Genomic DNA, 20,163 nt, shown 5'->3' with positions numbered 1-20,163 from the left:
AAAAATCTAAAAAGGAATGCAGAGATCCGACACCCACAACAACGGAGACAATATCTAATTTGTCCCCTTGGCCCAGAAAACTAAAAAAGTCTAAACACCATTCCAGTTTTTAATGATAGCAATGAAAAGAAAATATTATTCCAATACTACCAAAGAAATGTTATGGGTGTTTTTTTTTTAATTGTGATACAAAGATAATAAGAAATCCCAAGCCCCATGGTGGAATGACATGATGACTCTTCAAAACCTCTCTGAGATCTGGGTGAGTCTATTCATTAAACCTCTGAGATCTGGGTGAGTCTATCCCTTAAACCTCTCTGAGATCTGGGTGAGTCTATCCCTTAAACCTCTCTGAGATCTGGGTGAGTCTATCCCTTAAACCTCTCTGAGATCTGGGTGAGTCTATCCCTTAAACCTCTCTGAGATCTGGGTGAGTCTATTCATTAAACCTCTCTGAGATCTGGGTGAGTCTATTCATTAAACCTCTCTGAGATCTGGGTGAGTCAATCCCTTAAACCTCTCTGAGATCTGGGTCTATCCATTATCAGGAATACAACTTTTGGCGGTGGTTAAACACTGAAGGTAAAAAGTGTCTGTTAGGATCAACGAAAGCCTGGCAGAGTAAAACATATTAAGAACACGTGGAAAAGTTTAATGATTCAGTGCACTAGGGAACCTCAGCACAATCAAAAGAGGAGCATGGGCAGCTCTGAGTCCTAAATTGCTATATGTAACAGGTCCTACTTGGACTTCAACCTGGGTCCTCTAGCAAAGAGGCTATAACCCATGGGCTCCAGAATCTGTCGCTAGAGCACCTCTTAAGACATCGGGGAGTGAGATCTTCACTGATTACACAGCACCTGCTAGCCTCCGTTACACTCACCCCCCATACCTCACTCCCACATCCGGGTCACGGCACCAGTGTAACAGGTCCTAATCAGACTCGATCCCGGGTCCTCAGGATGTGAGTTCGGTGCTCTAGAAAGGAGGCTAAAACCCACAGGCTCAAGCGTCAGTCACTAAAACGACTCTTAAAGCATCAGGGAGTGAGGTTTTCGCTCATTGCACAGCACTCGCTGGCCTTTTCAGTCTCTTTCTGTTTCTACTGATCCATTCCAACCCATCTCTCTTTCTCTTTACCAATCACATCCAATGTTCCTATTTAACCTGTTCAAAAAGGTAAATGCATCCTTGTAGTATGGGTTGTGTTCTTTGCCTCCAGCTGTCTCCTATAATAATATGGTATAGAGGTCAAAGAACATTTAGGAAGTAAAACCAACTGCTCTGTTATTGTCCCCGTAATTAACCGCCCCCTCTCTTATTGACTCCTCCTCTGTTACTGACTCCTCCTCTGTTACTGACTCCTCCTCTGTTACTGACTACTCCTCTGTTACTGACTACTCCTCTGTTACGGACTACTCCTCTGTTACGGACTACTCCTCTGTTACGGACTACTCCTCTGTTACGGACTACTCCTCTGTTACGGACTCCGCCTCTGTTACGGATTCCGCCTCTGTTACGGATTCCGCCTCTGTTACGGATTCCGCCTCTGTTACGGATTCCGCCTCTGTTACGGATTCCGCCTCTGTTACTGACTCCTCCTCTGTTACTGACTCCTCCTCTGTTACTGACTCCTCCTCTGTTACTGACTCCTCCTCTGTTACTGACTCCTCCTCTGTTACTGACTCCTCCTCTGTTACTGACTCCTCCTCTGTTACTGACTCCTCCTCTGTTACTGACTCCTCCTCTGTTACTGACTCCTCCTCTGTTACTGACTCCTCTTTTGTAACTGCCACATTTCACCTTGTAACCCCTGTACAGCAAGTTTAGCTGTTTGTAGACAAATCTATCAATGTCGAGAGAGAGCGAAAGGTGATGTTGTGAAAGTCAGAGGAGAGAAAAAGATTGTGACAGTGAGAGAGGCCGGTGATGACAAAGATAGAGAGAGAAGAGACTGCTATAGGCTACATGTTGTCAGTATAACTCGGTAGTTCATGACCAGGAACAGGGAAATCCTAAACCGCTCTCACTCATCTCTGTCTGTCTACCCACCTGCCTGTCTGTCTTGAGTCGTGACCACAGCTCCATACTTCCACATTAACAACAGAAGGATCAAAGGGGAGACGGCAGATCATCGCCTTCATCATCATCGTCATTACCCTGTACATGAAGGAAAATGACAGCACCATGCATACTGTAGCTCCAGCCTTACACACACAAACACAGAACACACACGCATTTACAGCCGGCCCATGTTTCTTTAGCTAGCAGCAGTGGGCAAGTTTGCATGTGAATGGACGGCTTGAACACACAGCCCTGGAGCCAGAGGGCGAATCAGCAGGCCGTGACTGGAAAGAGATTTGTTAGAAACTGCCGGGAGACTTTGTGAGTCACTAACTACACGGCAGGGAGATGGGCACAACTCTCCTGTCAACACACACACACACCTGCTACCTTTATTTATCTGTACCTACTATCAGATTAACCAATGGGCTCCCTCGTGGCTGCTGCTGCTCTGAGTGTGTGTGTGAAATTGCTACATTTACATGTAATAAAAGCAGGACAAAACAGGACAGGCTGCTTGCTGTCTGCTTGACTGACTGTTTGTTTTTCTTTTTCTGGCCTTTTGTCAACAGCTCCATGGACAGCTGCCGTGGGTTCTGCTCCGTCGTTCGAGAACTTGTTTTCACTGTTGTCAAAGGGAGGCTTCTGAAACACTATAAACAGTGACCCGGGGCATGAAAAGCAGTGTCCCTTTCCACCAATCACAGGTCAAGTCAGGCAGTGAGTCAGAGGATGTTAGTTACAGTGAGTCAAAGGCCCCCGCCCCCGGGTAACATCCACAACACAGAGTCAGCCACGCTGGGCAAAGTGAGGTGCTGAAAGCTGTCAGGAATCCAGGGTGGTCAAGGTCTCGTAAAACTTAATCTCAAATCTCTCAGGGCTCCAGTTGTGGTCCAACAGCCACTTTGAATTCTCTGACTGTCTCAGAGCTGTGGGAGCCTATTTGCCCAACTCTGTCTGCCTGCCTGCCTGCCTGTCGACTACATGCCCGGACTTGTCGGGCAGTTATCTAGTCTCCGGCAGGGCAGGTCAGGAACAGAAAAAAGGAGAAAACATGAGGGGAGCTGGTGTGAGATGTTCAGCCAGGAGACAGTGGTCACAGCCTTTTGGACCACACTTCATCTGGAACTGCAGACAGTAACTGACTCACGACACTGTACAGAGATGATAAACTATCCAACATCTTAACCTCCCTCTGTGCCTCTAACACCTTCCCCACTATCTCTCCCCCCTCTCCCCCTCTCCTCCCATCCCAACCCCTCTATCTTTCTGTCTATCCACATATACAGTGCCGGCCATCAGGTTCACAACCAGTCTGGCCTAGAACTAATTTGTGTTTCAGTTGGAAAATTTCCCTGTCTCCGTTTGACATTCAGAGTAAAAACAAGAAACATGACATGAGTGATACAGACTAGAATAGAAACCTGCGTACTATCTACTGACATTGGGTGAGAGATAAAGAGAGGTAGAGAAACAGAAAAAGAGAAAAAGAGAGAGAGGGAGGGGAAACACATCTGGCTGGCACTACAAGGTCGTACATTAGAGACTCTTAACACAACAGTATATTAATATTAACAATATGTTAATGTATGGCACCACTTGGGCCTGGCTTTCACCTCACCCCAAACCCCCACTAAGACTGATTACCATCCCACAGCTGGCAGACAGGGCAAAGATCCAACATCCAAACAGTTTTTTTAAATTTGGCTCTGAAAACTCCAGCCGAAGGAATATCAAACACCTTCACTCTTCAAAGCAACACTTTTAATTTCACAGAGTTCATTGGTACGGACGGGGAAGGGAAGAGAATGTGCAAGACAGAAAAAGAGAAACAGGCAGCAGGAGAGAAACGACAGGATCTGGATGAACATGTTCTTAAGAACCCTTCGGCCTCCACGGTTGTGAGGTTAAGTTACAAATTAAGACTTCACCAAATGGGAAATGGGTGGGGTCCACAATTAGGAACAAAGAATCTGGAATCGAATCAAACACAGACAAACTGCCATGTCTTTTAAAGGAAATACCACAACATCCAATCACAGCAGCAGATCTGTGAGCTTGTTGCCATGACTACACTGCAAGCAATTGAGTGCAAAATACAATTTGGTAATAAGAACCAAGATTAATTGTTTTATTAATTATTTCCTGGTCAATTACACTCATAACTACTTGAACAATATTACAACACTATCAATAGCTAACATTATGATGTTTTAAATGCCTTTATCACATTGGAAACTGTTTGTTTGTGTGGGCGTACTGTTTATGAGGGTTTAGCTAGGAGAATCATAGAACATTTTAGATTCCTGACAGAACCTTTTCAATAGCGTTCCTCAACAGATGTTCTCACACATTTCAAACAAACTTACAATTACAGGTTAACTTTGTTTTAAAAAGCACATACTCTTCTTTAATTTGAAAACACATTAATGTAACAATAATATATATTGGAATAATATATTTTTTTTCTCCAATTAACAATCAATAGAAAGAATGAACGTTTAAGTTTGCAGAAAACGATCTATTGAGATTGAGCCAGCAGTCAAATTGGGTCCGTACAGCTAATGTGATCATAATAAAGCACAAGGCTAATCTCAAGACACATGGGTTTTTATAAATGATCAGGGGAAGTTTGTGGCGTAGATCTTTTGTCAGACGCAGGACATCATCGCGATCAAGTGACAACGTCGTCAGCGAAGCACAACATTTTACTGCTTCTTGTCTAGCTAGTGAATAATAATAATTGCTGCACTAGCGAAACATTTGCGGGAAGACACATTTATTTAAGTCTGACAGACGAAACAAACCGGACAATTACTTGTCGATTGAGCAATAGCATTTTCCATATTTGAATGAATTCGGTTACCAACCTACTAAGTCGGCTACATAGCTACAGCAACGTTTTCCATTACAAAACTGAGCAAGCAACCATTTGAGCACCACAAATTGTTGTTGTCATCTAAAATATATTCCCAACATTTCACAGCATGAAGTATGGACAACACAAAACTTATAGCCACAGTTTATTTCTTACTCACCTCGACATCATTATCGCTTCAAAGAGCAAGGACGTTTATAACCACGTATCACCAAACCTCACAGAAACAATCTCTTCTAACGTAAAAAGCCGTGGCCGCTAGGATTTTGAGTATGGAAATTAAAAAAACAAAACAAAAGTCAAATAACAGGATATTCTTTCTGGTTTCTTATTAATGATGACATCCATGGGAATACAGTAACAGGCTTTTGTCAGGTAGTTAAACAACAATTTACACAACTATTATTGTTAAACAAACACGCCCATTCAGTAACCGCTACAGTAATTTCAATGACTGCTGTAGACAGTATAATAAATAAACATCGATTCTAGAGATCAGAATATTGATACAATATTGTGAAAAAAGATTTGCGATTGTACATTAAATCGTTGTACTGGCCCAGCACCACTCAACAGGGACAACATCATGACTGTTTTTTTCTTCAGAGAATATGCCTCAAAACTAAATTCTGAAATGTTATCTTGTTACTAGTGACACAAAGTCCTGAAACGTTATACTGTTACTAGTAACCGGATGTCCTGAAACGTTATGCAGCTAGCTAGTGACATGAAGTCCTGAAACATTATACTGTTACTAGTGACATAAAGTCCTGGAATGTAATACTGCTACCATGGCAGGTAGTCTTGAAACCTTATACTTTTACTAGTAACATGAAGTCTTGAAACCTTATACTGCTACTAGTGACACAAAGGCCCTACGCAGCCTTCTCTCTCCATGTCTGTTCCTCTCATATTTCTATTCAAAGGGCTTTCCTGGCATGGGAAATGTGTTTACATTGTCTCTCTGTGTCTCTCTCCAGCTGTCACGACTCTACTGTACTGGCATCCATCCAGGCCCCCAATCAGATTTCAGGACAACATAGAGCAGCAATCATGCTGGTAATAAAGAGAAATGAAAAAAGCATGTTGACTTGACCAGACAAACTAATACTTAAGGATTAAAGAGTTGCTGCTTTTATACACACAAATAAACACACACAGACACAGACTTCATTACATCATACCGCAGCGAAGCAGAGTGCATACACTCACACACATACATTCAGACTTGTAAACACCAAGTAATGTACAGAGACAGAGACATACTAATCTGTATCTGACATGATTGGCTTCAGTAAACGCAGACTTATTTCTGTAAATAAGAGGGAATTACAGTTTGGTTTTCCAGGAAACGTGGGTAAACACCAAGTCACTGGAAATGCCAAACAAACCAACAGTCTGTGTAGTTGATCCGGAAATAAAAAGATTATAAAGTAAGAAAATGGTGATAAAACATGCACATCCTCACTGGAAATGCCAAACAAAGCAACAGCCTGTGTAGTTGATCCGCAAAAAAAAATATTATAAAGTAAGAAAATGGTGATGAAACATGCACATCCTCACTGGAAATGCCAAACAAAGCAACAGCCTGTGTAGTTGATCCGGAAATAAAAAGATTATAAAGTAAGAAAATGGTTATAAAACATGCACATCCTCACTGGAATTGCCAAACAAAGCAACAGCCTGTGTAGTCAATCTGGAAATATGTTGATAAAACATGCACATTGGCCAAATACACAAGCAGAAAGACCATGATTACACTGAACAACTATTAAAATCATATTGGAAACTAAGAAAAAGTATTTACCTGCATTTCTTGAAATAATGCCAGAATTCTTTTTTTTACATTCATGTAAAATTATATATTTTTTTATTACAAGGTTCAGTAGCCAAAGTTTACACGCCTCTGTCATTAACTGGTCAACTGTTGGGTTTTCAGAGTGATGATCAAGGAACCATCAAGGAAGTATATGGCAAGGAACCATCAAGAAAGTATTTGACAAGGATGTTCAAGGAAGTATCTGACAAGGATGTTCAAAGCCTTATATTATGAGAATGTTCAAGAAAGTATATGGCATGGCTGGTTCAAGGAGAGCTGGCTATGTTCAGGAGTTGGCCTTAGAAAATGTTTTCATGAAATACATGAGAATAATATTATTTTAAGAGGCTACAGTGTAATCTATAGGTCAAACTGTAGCAGGTGTTGATACGAGCCATCGACAGTACTGTTCAGACACAGAATTTAGGCAGAACCAACACACAATACATGTTTTTCCTTTAGATAATGAGAATCTAGGATTTTCTCCACAAGACCGATCAGTCATATATACTGTGTCTGTGTGTGTGTAGATGTGCATTACCACAGCACTACGGTGAAAATCTCATTAATTGCTAAGCCACATGAATCAAAACGAAATATCAACACCCACTGCTTTCACACTCATGGGTCAGGACCGTCACACTGGTAGGAGCTAAGCTGTATTACACCCTGTAGAATGAAATAACAAGCCAGGAAAAGAGAATTAAGGGAGCTTGAAGAAAAATTAAGAAAAAAGAAGGGTATACGGTATTCTTAAAGATGACGAGATGCATGCCCTGTTCAGGGAACAGAAAGGTATCGGAATATCACATCAAATGTCTGTAAATATGATGAACACAATGTCCAACAGTCAACAGTCATCAAGAGCAAAATAAACCAGTGTTCCCTAAGAGACTGGTCCTTTGATCCTTCTGAACGTCTGTGAATGCCAAAGCAAGGATGCAGCAACGAGACGCCCACGTGAACATCCACGACACAGAATGGGATAGCAGAGCCTCGGGAGTGAAGATGGAGGCTTACACCCCTCACAAATGCATCTCTCTGACCTTTTCCTTTCCCATTAATGCAGCAAATCTACATAATCCACACTCAACAACAACATCTAAACGGAAAATCATGTTATGCAACGAACAGCAAAGTTTTCCTTCCCAAATGCACCCCTACAACCTTTAGAGTACACTCATTTTCACCAGGGCCTGTTAAAAGTAGTTAAAAGCAGTTCCCAACACGGAACACCAGGGGGTAGATAGTGTCCCGAGTAAGACTGTTCACTGAATAAAATGTATACAATACATAAGATGTCAGAATCCAAAACATAAAGTCATGAAAAAAAACTATCCAAGAATATCCAATGTATTGCTTAAAAACATGTTTAAAATGAGACTTAATGTCGTGGACGGTCAGTCCTGGTGTCCAAAGCACATTGCATGGTTTGACCCAAAGAGGCGTGGACACGGCTTGGTTATTGTCTACACTGTCCATTTAAAAGATAAATAGTGACTAAAGTGAATCAATCACTGACTATCACACCACTACGAGCAACAACATTACTGTCTGTACGGGTTGCATTTTAGAATGTGTAGAGAAGAGGAATGAACTGTCTGCAGCTATAAAATGTGTCTCTGTGTGTGTGTGTGTTTGTGTGTGTGTGTGTGTTGGTGTCCCTGTGTGTGTTTTTGTGTCTGTGTTTCTGTGCATGTGTGTCAGAAGCTAAATGATCTCCACACTGATGCTGTCATAACACTTCTAAGTGTTTGATTGACTGCGTATCGTCATTAGCTTGATTCCCGTCTTCTCAATGAAACACAAACAATAGAGAAATCCTCAGAACCGGGCCTCGTCAGACGGATGACGCCCAAATCCCACCAGGCCTCCTACAATTAACCAAACACACAATAGGCAACAACTTGAAATACTTTACAGAGTTACAGTATAGTATAAAAGGAAATCAGCTGATTGAAAATATATAATCAGGCCCTGATCTCTATATTTCACATGAGGGAAATACGCTTTCTGGTGGCTATGGGACGTTTCTGGGATCTTTAATTTGAGTCCAACACAGGATGTGCTCATACCCTGTGGTGAGTACAAGTCATTAGCTGACAGGAAACCCAGGAGTGACATGAGTGGGCAACAGAGCAGAGGGGATCAGCCCTAACAGATGATGCTGGACCTGCCCTCTGCCTCATTGGAAAACACGCTAACCTGCTTAAATATCGGTCCTACCAGGCCAGAGGGACAAGAGGTTTGGCAAGACCCGCCCCGTGACTGAGGTCCTGAACCGTGTGGGCTCGAATGAGAGCTTCCTACAATTTTGAATGGCCCTTGAAAAAATACTAATATGCCATAGAAGGCCACCATGCTCTGTCTAAAAAGTATACATGCCATATAAGACCACCAAGCTGTCCGAAAAGTCTACATGCCATATAAGACCACCAAGCTGTCCGAAAAGTCTACATGCCATAGAAGACCACCAAGCTGTCCGAAAAGTATACATGCCATAGAAGACCACCAAGCTCTGTCTGAAGAGTCTACCTGTGATAGAAGACCACCCAGCTCTGACTGAAGAGTCTACCTGTCATAGAAGACCACCCAGCTCTGACTGAAGAGTCTACCTGTCATAGAAGACCACCCAGCTCGTAGATGGGTATCATACAAAGGATGCTTGAACTGAATCCATCCAGCTTCAGTTACTTTGACATTCCAGCTTAGACGTCATCAGCAGTAGGACAGTGGATATGGTTCATCTGTCTGTGGCTCCAACAGGCTTGAACGTGCGTGTGCACCTTGGCTAGTCAAATGGCAGTGAACCAATTCAGATCCCATCAGTCCAATGGGCTGGTCAGTTCCACATTCACATATCACCTAAGCCAAGATGAAAGCAAATATACAATCATCGGATTCGCTGTGAAATTATCAGAGATTTCTAAATGTATTACCTATTGCTAATGTCTGTTTGTAAAGTCATAGAGAGGTTGTAATTTGCACGAGACTATTGCTAATGTCTGTTTGTAAAGTCATAGAGAGGTTGTAATTTGCACGAGACTATTGCTAATGTCTGTTTGTAAAGTCATAGAGAGGTTGTAATTTGCACGAGACTATTGCTAATGTCTGTTTGTAAAGTCATAGAGAGGTTGTAATTTGCACGAGACTATTGCTAATGTCTGTTTGTAAAGTCATAGAGAGGTTGTAATTTGCACAAGACTATTGCTAATGTCTCGGTGTACTTTGACAAGCACCTGTTTATAGAGTCATACAGAGGTTTTACTGTGCTTAGAGATCCAAATCAATCAATCAATAAAATATATATTATAAAGCCCTTTTTACACCAGCAGTTGTCACAAAGCGCTTTTACAAAACACCCAGCATTGACCGTTATGTACAAAAACGGTCAAATTATGGGCACGATGACAGTCTTTGTACTGTGGCCAGAATACTGGGAACCACCGCATTCAGCAGATATGATATGGACAGACAGCAGACACTAAAATGGCCCTGACCTACAATCTCTTCTCTCTCTCGTTTCTTCACTCTCTGACCCAGCAGAAATCCTCCCCCACATCAGAACCTCATCAGGTCACCCAACACCAGCCCCACTCTCAGCCACATCCAGCCCACAGGTTACCTCACATCCAGCTGTTGTTTTGGGACTGGCGGTCAACTCTCTGGGGACACACAAAGGAAGGAGCAGGGGAGGAGTACAGCTGTGAAGGGAGGAGGAGTAGAAGAGAAGTAGAAAAGGGAAGGAGTAGTGGAGCAGCGGAAATAAGGAGGAAAGGGTTCTGTTGATGGTGGATCAGAACCGCTCTGATCACAACTCTGCTTCTCTTCTGGACCGCAATATCTGTGTGTGTGTGTGTGTGTGTGTGTGTGTGTGTGTGTGTGTGTGTGAGAGAGAGAGAGTGTATGTGTCTAAGAGATTTAGGGGAGAGGGCTGAGAGACAGAGAATATGTGTATAGGTGTGTCTATCCCTCCTAGCCCCAAACAGCCACATTACAATACCGACCCATACCACTTCAACTGAGACAGGGACAGGGGTTAGGGTCAGAGGTCAGGGACCAGGGTTAGGGTCTGAGACAGGGACAGGGGTTAGGGTCTAAAACAGGGACAGAGACAGGGGTTAGGGTCACAGACAGGGTCAGGGACAGGGGTCAGGGACCGGGTTAGGGTCTGAGACAGGGACAGGGGTTAGGGTCAGGGACCAGGGACCGGGTTAGGGTCTGAAACAGGGACAGGGGTTAGGGACAGGGGTCAGGGACCGGGTTAGGGTCTGAGACAGGGACAGGGGTTAGGGTCAGAGGTCAGGGACCGGGGTTAGGGTCTGAGACAGGGACAGGGGTTAGGGTCAGAGGTCAGGGACGGGGTTAGGGTCTGAGACAGGGACAGGGGTTAGGGTCAGAGGTCAGGGACCGGGGTTAGGGTCTGAGACAGGGACAGAGACAGGGTTTGGTGTTAGAGTCAGGGTCTGTCCTGGTTTAACATCCGCTCAACCCCTACTACTTAAGCTGGGCTTGACTGAGAGAGCATGTTTAAATAAATGAAACAGAACAGCCCCAAAAATGAATAAACCTTTCTTGTCTGGTACTCAAGGGAGGCAAAGACAGTGATGAAATAATTCAAGAAATAAATCTAATAATAGTTGAACTCACAGACTGTCTTTAACTCCTTCCCACCCCCGTTTCTCCTCACCCCTCTCCTCCTCACCCCTCCCACTCCCTCTCTCTCACCCTCCCCCTTCCTCTCCCCCTCCTCCTATAAACAACAGTAATTGTGAGCAGGGCCGGGTCAGTCAGTCAGAACCCGGATCACAGGTCACGGTTTTCCATTGTTAGTTTCCTGCAGCAGACGCGGACAATTTATTCCCCACATCCTTAGCAAAACACACGAGAGACAGAAAGAGAGAGACTGAGAGAGAGACAGGAAGAGAGACATGGAGAGTCACACCAGGAGGAGGCAGTATCCTCAATAACAATGGCTGATGTCACTGAATCACAGGCAGAGAGGTCGGTACTGACCACACCACACAGATACCTCACCAAAGACATCTGGCTGTGAAGGAAGCCACAGCTCTGCTCCTATTTACAGGGAAAACATCTCCAATACTAAATTGACTAATGAATGAAACCAAAGCAACAGCACTCACGCATCCACATGTTAGGAAGGCACCCTCTGCCTTGGTCCTTCAAACAGTGGTGAACATGCTACAAAACTTGGCTAAACATGTCAGTAGCCATGACGAATCAAGGCTCTGTTAGTAGCCAGGTATTCTGTATTGTAAATGTCTTATATGAAACCTTAATATATATTTTGCTATGTTAGGATATGATGACTCCCCCCTAATAAAACAACCCTGTCAGCCCTTCCATGAAGCCAAGAGTTGTGGGGTGTCTTTTTAATGCTGAGGTGACTGAGACTGGGTTAGTGATGCTAGCAGACTGCGACCCCCCCTCCAGGAGAGTAGACAACTAATTTCAGTACACACACGCACACACACACACACACACACACACACAGTGTTTGGGTCTGTCAGGTTCTATTAGGCGAGAATTGTATGGATTAAGGCAGACAGACACGGAAGAGCCTATCTCCAGGCTGCAGCTTGGAGCCACAGACGGGGCCAAAGGGAGGGGCTACAGCTAATGAACCTGCACCCTAAGGCGGGGGGAACGGAGGGGGCAGGATAAAGAAAAGGGGAGGAAGAGGGAGGTGAAGGGATGGAGAGGGGGAAAAAAGCTCATGAAATTGAAACTTCTACTTCACGGTGTCAGAACCTGATTTTCAGTCACAGGAGTGGCACAGGAAAAAGGTCAAAGGTCAGTAAGCAGGAAGTAGGCGAAGGATTTGGATGAATACGTAGTATTGCCAGTGAACTCAGAGAGATGGGACATATCTAGAGGGACAGATGTAGATGAACATATCTAGAGGAACACATCTAGAGGGACAGACACTACAACCCACTGGGGTGAAACAGTGACATCACACAAAGCTGACATCACTGGACTAATGACATTAAATATTTATGAATCCAGGGCCACAGAACTTCAAGAAAGTCATTCCCAGACCCTGTAACACTCCAGTGAGTAGCATGGCCCGAATGCTGCATAACTCCCGAAAAGTATTAGAGAATAACACCTGAATAGTTAGAATATTCAGTAGTGTAAAAATCAGAAGCTGCTACCGTCTGCATATTGCAATGTGAAGAAAGGAAGCCACAGCACCTAAACATTTCGAAATAAATCCAAGTTAGCAAGCCAATAGTGGTGCGGTCAAACCCACGTCTGTCATCCAGGACCGCCTCACAGGAGGAGAGACCAGAAGAGACAGAACAGAAATGTGTATCATAAAACCATATATGACAGCAGGGCCAGACACTGGTCAGTCGGCACAGACCAGAGACCCGCCATTAACAAGTCTCAGCCAGACCCGGACAGAGGGGGTGAGGAGAGGAGAGAGTCTCCACAGCTGTCACTCACCTGTCTTTCAGGAACTGGACGACGTGTCTGAAGTCCTCAGCGCAGTACTCCCTCTTCATGTCCATCAGAACGCTGTCGGAGCCCGACTGGACCGGGATGTGGAGGAAACCATAGACTCGAGGGTGGTTGAGGATCCTCGCCATTTCCTGTCGGGGGACAACGGCCGAGAGGATCAGTGGTTATTCTGACTAATAATGGTGTTCTCAGGTGACAGGGTGGCATCTGGGACGGGTCAGGGACAGAGCGGAGACAAAACGCTGGTGGAACTCCTTGACTCGGTTCTACATCTCATTCAGGCATCGTCTTCAGGACCGACCCAGAAGTTAATCAGGCGTTTTACCAATTACAGAGACTTAAGTTCTGGATTAAGCAAAATGAACGTTTCCTAAACCCCAAGGACCCGGATAAGTGTGTTGCTATGGCGTCAGCACTTCTCCTCACTTTCACGAACGGACACACACACACACACAGACAAACAGTCACACACACATGGACACAGTCTCTGCTTGTGTAATACTCACTTCAGTACACATGTAAAATGGACCAACAGTGACAGCGGATTAAATTGCATTTCTTTCACTCTTAATTGTCCATTTTTATAATTATGTTGTGGTGTCATTTGATCTCCTCTTCGCGTGCTTGCAATTTCTCCACCGTGTGTTTCTGTAATCAGACAATTCTGCACTAGACACAATGTCACCCCACGTTATGTCTCTCTCACACAGACACACACACACACACACACACACACACACAAAGAAGCATGTGCACACATGTACATGTTACAGTACAGCCGCTCGCCTTGTCCCCAGTTAAATCTGCCATATTACTTACAGATGGCATCTCTTGTCTCTGCCCGTCTACAAAACACACATTTCATTGGTCTGGTTTCAAGTTTCACACAACCGATCTAGACGGGACGCTGAACAAACACTGACAGTCATATACCAAGTCTCATCATATACCCAGCCTGTCATATACAGTACCCAGTATGTCATATACCCAGTCTCATCATATACCCAGCCTGTCATATACAGTACCCAGTATGTCATATGCCCAGTATGTCATATACCCAGCCTGTCATATACAGTACCCAGTATGCCATATACCCAGTATGTCATATACCCAGCCTGTCATATACAGTACCCAGTATGTCATATACCCAGTATGTCATATACCCAGTATGTCATATACCCAGCCTGTCATATACAGTACCCAGTATGTCACATACCCAGTATATCATATACCAAGTCTCATCATATACCCAGCCTGTCATATACAGTACCCAGTATGTCATATACCCAGTATGTCATATACCAAGTCTCATCATATACCCAGCCTGTCATATACAGTACCCAGTATGTCATATACCCAGTATGTCATATACCAAGTCTCATCATATACCCAGCCTGTCATATACAGTACCCAGTATGTCATATACCCAGCCCGTCATATACAGTACCCAGTATGTCACATACCCAGTATATCATATACCAAGTCTCATCATATACCCAGCCTGTCATATACAGTACCCAGTATGTCATATACCCAGTATGTCATATACCAAGTCTCATCATATACCCAGCCTGTCATATACAGTACCCAGTATGTCATATACCCAGTATGTCATATAGCCAGCCTGTCATATACAGTACCCAGCCTGTCATATACCCAGCCTGTCATATACCCAGCCTGTCATATACCCAGCCTATCAAATAACCAGCCTTTAATTTAACCAGCCTGTAATATAACCAGCCAGCCGACAGTCAGCTGGAATTAGCTCAGCTATATTTTATTTGTTTATGTTGGCTATATTTATCTCTTTGTTTTTCCCTCTACATTTTGTATTTGTCAGTTTCACTCAGTTTTTTCAGATACAAAACTCTTCCCAACAAAGATAAGTGGAGCAGTATGTGATAGGATTAGTATTCACACACCCTCACATAGACCCTTTTTTCATACTGGCCTCCATGAGAATCAAACTCACAACCATGGTGTTTGAACCCCAATGCTATACCAAATGAGCAACACTGGACCGTATAGCAATGATCCAGAACAACATTTTACCTGAGTTACTCTTCACATCTGGAAAATCAAACACAGAACAGCATTTTTTTTGTCCTGCCTTCAGGACGAAAAACATTTTAGACCTGGTGAACAACAAATACTCCACTGTGTGTTTATAGTGTGAACAGCAGCATGTGTTTTAGTTCAGATGACCACTAATCCTCCATGTCCCAACAGCTTCACTACAAAGTATGTTGACAGCAGGGATGTTCAACTCCAGTACTGGAGGCCAGGTTTTTTTTATTTTACCTGGTAGACCATTACACTCACTGGTGTCCCAGTTCTGAATCAGACCATGATTATAAGTAAAGGATGAAAAGCAGAAGTGCTTCAGCCCTCCAGGACTGTAACTGAATAGCCCTGGTTCAGAGCAGCGGTTCTGCTGGGGAAACTGGAGAAGTGATGTGGGTAGCCAGGGGCTGAATGGCCCAGTTTTAGTATGGCTGTTGTCTGTTGAGACCGAGGACCCAGGTTTTTCACTAAGACAATTCAGCCCAGGAATCAGAGACCCAGTCAGAGACAATTAGGGCCAGGTAAAAGAGACCCAGCTGGGACGGGAGATGATTAGGGCCAGGTATCAGAGACCCAACCGGGACGGGAGACAATTAGGGCCAGGTAACAGAGACCCAGCCGGGACAGGAGACGATTAGGGCCACGATTAGCACAACGGAAAACCAAGCCAGGGGAGTGTGTTCATTTGTGTGTATGTTGTCTCAAAGACTTACGGCGGGGTCAGAGGTCAACATCAGATGCACAACCAATTAAAACCATTCCTGCAAATGAGAGAACCAGGAGCTCTGTTGTTACTGACGGAGACCGGACTCTGGTTTGATGAGACCAAAAGCAAACTACAGCCTGGCTGAGTGACTTCAGCTCAATGGAAAGTAGAAAACAAAACAACATCAGAGTAATGGGAGAAAGGAAAATACCAGAAGCCCCAGATGACAGATGTTAAAACACACAGCTGTAAGAGGTGGTACCCCCCCCCCCCCACCTCACACACACTCCCCTCTCATGTCCCCTCCTCACCTGTCACTCTCTTCTCTCTCCCCATCCAACCCCCTCTCTCTTCCACTTTTCCCCTGGCTCCCTAGCCTTTCCACCTCCCTCTCCATGTCTCCCCTCTTCACACACCCCTCCTCTCCCACTCTCTTCCTGGCTCTCATACTCCCAGCTCCACTGTAGAACAACAGCCGGGCTTGGCAGGGGCAGGGTGCAGATGTATCATACCAGGTCCATCTGGACTGAGTTGGGTTGGTGGGAAGAGGAGGTAAGAGAACCGACATGCCGAGGGCTGCAGGAGACCCGGCAAACCCCTTTCCCAGAGAGCCGTGAAACTCGCGGACACTGGAACCCTCTTCTGTGAGGCAGCGGTCTGGGACGAGACGTGTACCTGAACTGTAAGACACCCATGTAATGTTTTGCTATGGTACACCCAGCTGAACTAAGCTCCACATTCACCGGCGGATCTGTAAACAGCAGCTCCAGGCTGGGGTTGGCAGAGTACCGAGCTTAGCTGGACAATGAACTGGGGGGAAACAGAGAGGCTTACTGGGAAAGGGGAGGAGATTACTGGGGAAGGGGAGGGGCTTACAGGGACAGGGGAGTGGCTTACTGGGGCAGGGGATTGTCTTACAGGCACAGGGGAGGGGTTTACAGGGACAGGGGAGGAGCATACTGGGGAAGGGCATACAGGAGAAGGGGATGGGCTTACAGGGGAAGGGGAGGGTATTTCTGAGGCGGGGAGTGGATTACTGAGGCAGGGGTGGGGGCCGAGTAACCTGCCCTTACAGCAAGATGTTGATTAATTTCAGACATAAAGTGGTTTAAAAGGGAGCCACAGTTTAACCAGGTTCCCAATACCAGTGGCTCTCTCGGAGTTAAGTGCCTGACTTAAAAGCTATATTTACTTCGTTTTTGGATAGCAGCATTTCTAAGAAGTCTGTTAATGTGTATTGGTCTAACTATGAGGTCAGAATGTTCTTTAGAAAAATAATAGAGAAAAATTAATAATATTATTACCATTTTAACTCTGAAATGGAGATAAATCATTGAGCAAGTTTCTTATACAGCCTTGGATACACCAAGACTGAAAAGATAAAAATGAAAATAAGTGAAATGGAGAACATTCAATTAATTTGATGGGGTTAAAAAGAAAGAAAATGACAAATTGAGAGAAAAAGTAGGAAGAAGACCATGAAATAGAAGAGAATTCATCTCCTGAGGTAAGACATAGACTGCTGTTATAAAGAAATTAGATGACACATCCCCGTCTCCAGACAAAACTGTACAAACACACTCTCAGCTGCACAATCATCCTCATTATCATCATATTATTACCAACACTAATCATTATTTAAAAGCAAGTGGAAAGTAGTAAAAAAAAAAAAAACAAGACTGATGAAATGATTTCTTCAAGTGAAGACTTTGTTGATTGCAATACCGGTCCGTCTGCACAATTAAAAGCTATTGTGCCGTGCAAACCACCCCCGTCCCAAAACCCACCCCCCGCCCCCCCCCCCCACGCCCCCGCCCCCCCGCCCAGCGGCACTAGTAACTAACTACACGGGGAAGCCGTTGGAGGATAACATTTAAAATATTTAATTAGATCGAAAGAATAGCGGCTGATTAGTAAAGCAGATAAACCAGGGAGGCTCTGTTTGCACTGGGGTATCTAAAGACGTACAGCACAATCATGACTGTGTCTACGTGAATGGGAACAGGAGTGCAGGATGGTGAGAGGTGGAAGTGAGGCATGTGAGAGACTGACTGTCTGGCTGGTGCACAGCCTCTGTCGTTCTCACACAGTCAATGTTAGCGTTGTCAGGCTTGCATCCCAGGGACCTGTCAGTAACAATCCATCAGAAAACCGTAAAGCCCAAATCCAGAGTAGCTACATTTCTCCAGGCCCTTGCCTCAGCTTTGTTTTTATTTCAACAAAAGAATTTCATCTTTAAAAAAACGTCATGCTTGGTTTTTTTTTGCGTGTTTTTTTGTATTATTAGATTTTTTTTTTTTTACATCACCTTTAATTAGCCCTGAAGGCATTGCATCATGGGTAGGGGGTTGTGGGACAGGGAAACGAGGATGAAATATAAGAATGTGTTCTGTGACTGTATGGAGAGCTTAACCTGAGGCCAACTGACAGCATGGGAGAGGAATTTTCTAATTTTCCCATAGTATGTTTTTTTCTCTGACCGCAGCCAAATGGGCAGATTTCATCAGCTGTGTGTGTGTGTGTGTGTGTATGGCTGCGAGATGCTCAAATGTAACCTGTATTTCAAATGATGAAGAACAGCTTTAATTTCAATATTTTTTTAACAATATCCACAGTGCCTTTGGACATTATTCAGAGCCTTCCATTTCTCTAGATTTATGATGTCTTATTAACATATGTAAAAAGTAATTACATATTTTATTGCCATCCATTAATACACAACATGCAATAATACAGTGGGGTACAAGTATTTGATACACTGCCGATTTTGCAGGTTTTCCCACTTACAAAGCATGTAGAAGTCTGTATCATAGGTACTCTTCAACTGTGAGCGACGGAATCTAAAACAAAAATCCAGGAAATCTGATTTTTAAGTAATTCATTTGCATTTTATTGCATGACCTAAGTATTTGATACATCAGAAAAGCAGAACTTAATATTTGGTACAGAAACCTTTGTTTGCAATTACAGAGATCATACGTTTCCTGTAGCTCTTGACCAGGTTTGCACACACTGCAGCAGGGATTTTGGCCCACTCCTCCATGCAGATATTCAGGTTTCGAGGCTGTCGCTGGGAAATATGGACTTTCAGCTCCTTCCGAAGATTGTCTATTGGGTTCAGGTCTGGAGACTGGCTAGGCCACTCCAGGACCTTGAGATGCTTCTTACGGAGCCACTCCTTAGTTGCCCTGGCGGTCTGTTTCAGGTCGTGGTCATGCTGCAAGACCCAGCCACGACCCATCTTCAATGCTCTTACTGAGGGAAGGAGGTTGTTGGCCAAGATCACGCAATACATGACCCCATCCATTCTCCCCTCAATACGGTGCAGTGGTCCTGTCCCCTTTGCAGAAAAGCATCCCCAAAGAATGATGTTTCCACCTCCATGCTTCACGGTTGGGATGGTGTTCTTGGGGTTGTACTCATCCTTCTTCTTCTTCCTCCAAACACGGCGAGTGGAGTTTAGACCAAAAAGCTCTATTTTTGTCTCATCAGACCACAAAACCTTCTCCCATTCCTCCTCTGGATCATCAAACTTCAGACGGGCCTGGACATGTGCTGGCTTGAGCAGGGGGACCTTGCGTGCGCTGCAGGATTTTAATCCATGACGGCGTAGTGTGTTACTAGTGGATATCTTTGAAACTGTGGTCCCAGTTCTCTTCAGGTCATTGACCAGGTCCTGCTGTGTAGTTCTGGGCTGATCCCTCACCTTCCTCATGATCATTGATGCCCCACGAGGTGAGATCTTGCATCCCAGCCTTGTGCAGGTCTACAATTGTATCCCTGATGTCCTTACACAGCTCTCTGGTCTTGGCTATTGTGGAGAGGTTGGAGTCTGTTTGATTGAGAGTGTGGACAGGTGTCTTTTATACAGGTAACGAGTTCAAACAGGTGCAGTTAATACAGGTAATGAGTGGAGAACAGGAGGGCTTCTTAAAGAAAAACTAACAGGTCTGTGAGAGCCGGAATTCTTACTGGTTGGTAGGTGATCAAATACAATAAAATGCAAAATGTGATTTTCTGGATTTTTGTTTTTAGATTCCATCTCTCACAGTTGAAGTGTACCTATGATAAAAATGCTTTGTAAGTAGGAAAACCTGCAAATTCGGCAGTGTATCAAATACTTGTTCTCCCCACTGTAAGTAT

General features: G+C 44.2%; 1 protein-coding gene across 1 annotated transcript in view; it reads right to left on the bottom strand.

Annotated features, from left to right (window-relative positions):
* The window catches only part of cdkal1 (CDK5 regulatory subunit associated protein 1-like 1), a 400,231-nt gene that overhangs the window by 144,681 nt on the left and 235,387 nt on the right, over positions 1 to 20,163 (bottom strand). Inside the window, exon 10 of the mRNA XM_013137938.4 lies at positions 13,236 to 13,381. Coding sequence (XP_012993392.1) covers positions 13,236 to 13,381 — 146 coding nt within the window. The remainder of the gene's footprint in view (positions 1 to 13,235; positions 13,382 to 20,163) is intronic.

Source organism: Esox lucius, chromosome 16, assembly GCF_011004845.1.
Source record: "Esox lucius isolate fEsoLuc1 chromosome 16, fEsoLuc1.pri, whole genome shotgun sequence".
Taxonomy (NCBI): Eukaryota; Metazoa; Chordata; class Actinopteri; order Esociformes; family Esocidae; genus Esox; species Esox lucius.
Note: the sequence above shows the minus strand (reverse complement) of the source record. Positions and strands in the feature narration are given on the sequence as shown.